Below are 6,740 nucleotides of genomic sequence, written 5' to 3'. Positions count from 1 at the left end.
GTGGCTCCGGCTTCTGCCTCTATCAGGCGGCGACAGCCCCTTACCCTCCCCTACCACGCTTCCCCAAGAACCCATTTTTCAGGATTCGGCGGGCCTTCCCAAACTTCACCAAGGGAGGTGGCAGCCCCCACCTCCACAGCCACAGCATGGAGGAGCAGCTCCTTAATCCGCACGACAACCAATACATATTTTCTCTATTTCGATATATGATGCTAAACCGAGACCGAGATAGAGAGAGAGGCCACACCAACCCTGCCCCAAAGTTGGCTCTTCGAGACAAAGGCACTCATAGGAATGGTGCTAATTCTAATTTCCCTTCTAGTCTCGTTTGGTTTCGAGAGCCTCCCCCTCCCCGAAAATGCCGGGGAAAGTGCCTCACCTTTCTACATTAATTATTAGACTAATTTCCTCGGGTCTCTATAAAACAGAATGAAAAGCCAGCAAGAACTACAGGTACAGGGCTAAAAGCGTAGGCTTGAAGCCTGCTAGCGCACAAGCCCAAAGTAGCAAGAGGGGAACTTTATAGCCAAAAATCCGATTCGTGCTGATTCTTCCCCCAACTAACGAAGAGATCTTGGCGGAATTGCCACATATGATATTGAGCACAATTTTGCAAAGAAATACCCCCCTTGTTTCTCGAGAAGAGATGGGAAAGATGCTCAATATCATTTGATTGAATAGTTGCCTCAGCTCCTTGTTGTTTGAAGAAACCCTCCACTTCAATTGGTCTTTTTTCACGAAAAGCAGACATGAGATAACAAATCAAGTGTTTCACTAAGATTTCGAAGAGCTGTCCCGAATTCAAGTTGATTATGTTTCGCTTCTTCCTCGGAGAAAGACGATCAAAGAATTCCCAATCATGGTCCTTGCGGATCGGATCATCCGTATAGGATACAAAAAGAAACTCCAGATATTTGATATCTTTCTCTTTGAATGAGATCTCAATTCCAGCTATGGTTTCATTAGCTATCTTACAACTAGAATCCCTCTTTTTTCCGATCCGGTTCCTCCACCACCGCGAACCCCAGTCAGGCATGATACACTTTTTAGTTATTGGGAGAACCCAAGTACTCTCTTTCGAATCCATGAAACAACTCTCAGGGATCTTTTTCCCTTTTGGAAGATACAGGAGCGAAACAATCAACCTATTGATATTGGAAGACCAAAAATCTTCTTCCAACGTATCATTTCTGGGTCCAATGGAATTCATAGGTATAGGAAGAAGCCCCATCAAATAGAGATTTCTTCTTTCGACCATATTTCGATTGTTAATACAATATATAAGGACCGCTACTACAAGCAGTACTACACCTTTGATCGTGAAATATCGATTGCTTGTTGAACCCTGTGAATCACGCGAAAGTGAAAGTAGGATACTCCAAATTCGGGGGTCAAAGAGTTTCCGTTCTTGGTGGAAAAAAATGTGAGTGAAAGATCCCGCTGAATCGAATTGGGTCCATGAATCTAAGAAATAGTGGGAATTCTTGATCTCTCTCAATATCTCTCTCAATTCGAAGATCCAGGATTTGAATTGATGTCCTTTCATTGATTCCTCCTAAAGATTTCATTTCAATTGGAATTTGGTTATTCACGATGTACGATGACGATGATCTCTGTTAAGCATCCATGGCTGAATGGTTAAAGCGCCCAACTCATAATTGGCAAATTCGTAGGTTCAATTCCTTTCGGATTTCTTATAGTGGAGGGGGCGGGAGGGGAGAAGGCGAATTTCTCATTCTATATTTTGGGGGAGCTATTGTGAAGCCTAGAGAGGCGGAAGCGGCAAATCGCTTCTACCGAGTTCCCCAACTGCAGCTTTGCTTAGTAGCTTAACTCTTTCTACTCTACTGGCGTGGCGCTGCTGGATGCTTCTGATCAATAGGAAGAGGAGGAAAAAAAAAGCTGATGATGAGCATCTATTTGAGTCGATCATTTCCAAGATCTAATTCCAGTTTTTTCTTATGTAATGGAAATGCCTCACAATCTCAAGTTTTACGCTTAAGGGAAGACATGTTCTTGGTGGATGCAGGACCTGGGACCCCCAGAATTTGTATGCAAGATGAGCCTACAGGAGTGCCAATCAACCGAGCCACCAGGTTTGAGAATAAGGTTGGATTCCTGGATGTAGTGGCTGGTGAATCACTGATCAAAGAGCAGATTTTGGAGAGATTCTTCATCGATCTAGTGGCCGGTGAATCACTGATCAAAGAGCGAGCAGCCGCCAGGTTTAATGATTTGGTGGGATCCACAGATGTAGTGGCTGGTGAACCGCTTCTTCTTCCACGAAGATTCAGACAAAACCGAGCTTGGATGGAACTGAACAAGATTTGGCGAACGAATACAAAGGTCAAAGGCATTTTTATGGAAAAAGTCAAAGGAGGTTATTCAATAGCAATCGCAGGTTTCATTACTTCTCTTCCATCCCGTCCTCTCAACAACACTCAAAGGATAGCGAATGATCGATTCACCATTGAGAGCATTAACCCCAAAAGGACGAATATTGTGGTGTTCTAACAGCGGCAGATCAAACAAGAACTTGATGAGCGAAATCCGCGTACGAAAAAGAAAAAAGAGAGAGAATTTTGCTTTTCTTAAGCGCCTTCTTCTCCTGATCCTGAGAACACTCTATCACCTTAATCCATTCTTTTGTTGAGGGAACAAGCAACTCCGGGTTGGTGTGGTGCAACCCTCGCCTAGCGCGAAAGGCTCTGTAAGACCTCGCGTTAGCGCAGCCGTTTGATTGCTTGCCCTCTATTTACATAGCGAAGAAAGGCTCTTGCTCGAATGCGTGACTGCGGCGCGCCTATCGCCCCGGCACTCTCAAATGCATGTTGGGTTGGGGCCAGCAATCAGACTGCAACTAGGGAGACGAAGAATGGAATTGAAGGCAGAGTCAAACTTTGATTTGAACACCAACCAACGAGTGGCGGATTTGGATGGACAGAAGAGGAGTAGCGCGCTACTTATAGCAGCCAGTGAGCGGAGCGCGGATGCGCTCGCTCAAAGCCATACGCACACTTCCTGCGCACAAGCCCACTTGCTGCCATGCGCACATGCCCCTCTCGCGCGTCAAGCTCTATTGCTACAGGGCTACGCACAAAGTAGCAAGAGGCGCTTCTCGCCCCCCGCATGGCCACACCAACCCTCGCCTAAGGTAATCGCCTCACGGCACTCTTGCTATCAGGTATCAAGCCCCTGTACGCAATTGGGCCATAGGGGGCACTAGCCCACACGCCCGCGGGCAGCAAGTGCCTTAGGGCTTGTGCGCTAGCGGCCCTATTGCAACAGGGCTTGAGCGCGGCTTGACTTGCCTGACTCCATAGGGGCCCAAGCTCTTGCTGGTAGCCAGTCTTTCACTTCAAAACCGGAACTCCCATGCCTTTCTTGGTCGGACCAACCCAACCGGCGATTTCCGACAAGTCTTTCATCATTTGGAGAGCAAGAAGCGGAACAAAAAGAAAGCTTTCTTTATATTTATGGATAACCAATCCATTTTCCAATATAGTTATGAGACTTTCCCCAAGAAATGGGTACATAAAATGGAAAGATCGGAACATGGGAATAGATCTGATACCAATACGGACTACCTATTTCAATTGTTGTGCTTTCTTAAATTTCATACCTATACACGGGTTCAAGTTTCGATCGATATTTGCGGAGTTGATCATCCCTCTCGAAAACGAAGATTTGAAGTGGTCCATAATTTACTGAGTACTCGGTATAACTCACGCATTCGTGTACAAACCAGTGCAGACGAAGTAACACGAATATCTCCGGTAGTCAGTCTATTTCCATCAGCCGGCTGGTGGGAGCGAGAAGTATGGGATATGTCTGGTGTTTCTTCCATCAATCATCCGGATCTACGCCGTATATCAACAGATCATGGTTTCGAGGGTCATCCATTACGAAAAGACCTTCCTCTGAGTGGATATGTGGAAGTACGCTATGATGATCCAGAGAAACGTGTGGTTTCTGAACCCATTGAGATGACCCAAGAATTTCGCTATTTCGATTCTGCAAGTCCTTGGGAACAGCGTAGCGATAGATAAATTCAGAATCAGAATAGGTCCAGTCCAGGGGACAAATCAATAGGAAATGCTATTTTCTTCGTAAGAATAAGAATGAACTTCTATGAAATGAAAGAGTTTCACGGGAATTGTCTTGATCGTCGGATATCATTGAAAAGAAAAAGAGTTTGAAGTGTTCTCGAACGATTTCCTGCAATTCTTCCCAGCAAGAATAGGCCAAAAATCTTTATAAAGCAAAGGTCGCCCCCCTATTGAGTAAGGCAATAAACGCTCACGCGGGTCTCAAAGCGCCCGGCGGCGCGAGGTTGATGAGCAGGGAGGGTGCATTTGTTCTAGTTGGCCAAACGGCCATCCCCCGTCTTCCCTAGCCAGGGATTAGTCATTCAAGGATCAGTTGATGCGCCGGGATGAAGTTCTTCGGTGCTGCTCCAGGACGAACAGTAGAGGCACATGGAGGTATTGGCTCTCACTATCGATCGGATGGAGGGAACCGCGGCGCCAGCAAGAGCTTGGGCCCCTATGGAGTCAGGCAAGTCAAGCAACGAGCGGAGCAGCGAAGCTGCTAGCGCACAAGCCCTGTTGCAAGAGGCGCCTCACGGCCCCCCTATTGGCCACACCAACCCGGAGTTGCTTGTTCTCTCCAAGCTTTTGCATTCTATAGGGCGAGTACCTTCGCTTTCTAGCTGCCTTTAGCGCGCTATAGCTTTATAGCTTCCAAAACCGATGGTCGAGTAGCTTTGCTTCCTCTCCCTGGATGCTGATCAGCAAGCCTCACCGACGCAGGTCATGGACGCCCCTGTTCACACAGATCTTTAGTTTCAAAATCTGCAAAGAAGAAAGGTGCCGCGATGCCCCTTCCCCAACGGGCCCCCTCTCGTAACAAGAAGCATCAACCGGTTCTTGGAACCTTAGAGGGCCGTTGGCGCCATGTTCAAAGGGCGCTATCCGACTTCATCAAATCCAACAGAATCTATATCATGCTTGCTTAGGAAACGAAAGTCCGTTCGGAGCACTTGGTGGCCACTGTTAACTCTGTGTGGAGTGGATGTGGTTGCCTTTGCTCCCCCTCTTGAGGTGCTTATGGTGGCATATCATATGGATTCTTTGGGATAGATCAAAGGCAGATGGCAGACAAATGCACATAGGTAAGCATTCCATCACTATAAAGCTCTATCATGCGGCAACAAATTTGAGAAAGATCAAAATTTCTTCCCCAGAATCGAAAGTTCAAAAAGAAAAGAAAGAATGAATTTCTTCAATGAGAATGAAAGAAAGAAGACATCCTTGCAAATTCATGTTATCATTCATGCTTGAATGAAAGAAAGAAAGAATGAAATTCAATGAATGTTCAATGATCAAATTCAATTACAATTCATGTTTCTAAATAGAATGAAGAAATTCCAAGTAGAAATTAAAACATCTGACAAAGAATGAAATTACAATTCATGTTTCATTTTCTTTTCATTTCAAATTGAATTTCAAAAGAAAGAAAAAGACTGACGCCGCTACATGCAGAACCACCTTTGTCACCCACCTCCCACCTATCCTACACACAGATCTACGATCTTGAAGATAGGCTGAGTGAGGAAAGAACCAGACGAGCATCCACAATTGGAGCTTTAAAATTCAAAATCGTCTGATGAATGGCATACTTCCCTAACTGGGAGTCAGTTTGACGAGCTGACCGGTAAGGGATAGCCGAAGAGAGGGAAGTAAGGGCTTTCAGGGTTGGAGTCTCAAACCTCACTCTCCACCAGCTAAAAACATTGGTACGATCGTGGTGAGCACCCCGGACACTCGTTCGTTGCTTTCTCCTCTGTTCAGGGGATGGGCTTACATATACTCTTGGATACCTCCGGAGCCACTCGCTGTCACTTGATTTTTGATCTCTTTTTGGCTGAGACGATCCGTGATATGCTTAGACAATACTACTAAAAAGAAGAGAGGTGCTGAGGTTTGGAACAAACTAGTAAGCCGATAGACGAAAGAGCGCATCGCGTCTTCGTCTGATTCACTTGACAGAAGCACGAGTTGGACGGAGCGAGGAGCAAGCATGAGCGCATGCCCGAGAGCTTACTTGCAGCTTTAGTGCCCTATCGCGTATGCCCGCTCCTACCTTTAAGGCTAGTATATCTTCTTCTTTATTGGTAATCTTTCGAAGAAGCAGACTCCAGCAATGAAATGAATATTGTCCCATTCCTCCATTGAAGGAGGGGGAAAGAAAGGAAGCAGAGTCCGGAATGGACTATAGGAAACTGAACAAGAAAGTTCAGTGTACATTAACTGTAAGCGGCCGAAGCTTTATTCCAAAGATCTGCTCGCTGGATCTTCTTCTTCCTTATGTCTAGCCCAGTGCTCCGTAGAAAGAGAAAGGCTCACTACAATATTCCTAATGAAACTAAAAGAAGCACGGAAATGAGACCAAGGTTGGGGTGCTCTATGACGAAAAGGAAAGACCCAGAGGTAGACTCCAGGAATGAAAAAAGAATTAGGATTTAGTATTGAATTGGGACCAAAAAGCATCTAAGGAATTGAGAGGGATATAAACACACTACTAGTTGGCACACTAATAATCGCACTCAACCTTAGATGAAGGGCCCATTGGGTCTCAACCGATACCGAAATCTTGTGAGATCGCTTACTTACAGATTCCTACTTAGCGAAAGAGTACTCCACCTTAAGAGATCGCCGATGCCCAGATTTTTGAGCACG

The 6,740-nt window shown here is 45.7% G+C and overlaps 1 protein-coding gene across 1 annotated transcript; it reads left to right on the top strand.

The window, feature by feature from the left end:
* Nucleotides 1-895: 895 nt before the first annotated feature.
* LOC137939801 (small ribosomal subunit protein bS1m-like) lies at nt 896-2,521 on the top strand. Its single transcript, XM_068784872.1, has one exon. The coding sequence runs from the start codon at nt 1,906-1,908 to the stop codon at nt 2,512-2,514; it is 609 nt and encodes a 202-aa protein (XP_068640973.1). The 5' UTR covers nt 896-1,905; the 3' UTR covers nt 2,515-2,521.
* Nucleotides 2,522-6,740: the final 4,219 nt, after the last annotated feature.

This window comes from Aristolochia californica, unplaced genomic scaffold (genome assembly GCF_029961685.1).
Source record: "Aristolochia californica isolate CCGP_79_NKW_82.1479 unplaced genomic scaffold, dmAriCali1.0.hap1 SCAF_85, whole genome shotgun sequence".
Taxonomy (NCBI): domain Eukaryota; kingdom Viridiplantae; phylum Streptophyta; class Magnoliopsida; order Piperales; family Aristolochiaceae; genus Aristolochia; species Aristolochia californica.
Note: the sequence above shows the minus strand (reverse complement) of the source record. Positions and strands in the feature narration are given on the sequence as shown.

Excerpts from the sequence above, each read along its gene's own strand:
- LOC137939801 (XM_068784872.1), top strand. The coding sequence starts at position 1,906 with ATGATGAGCATCTATTTGAGTCGATCATTTCCAAGATCTAATTCCAGT.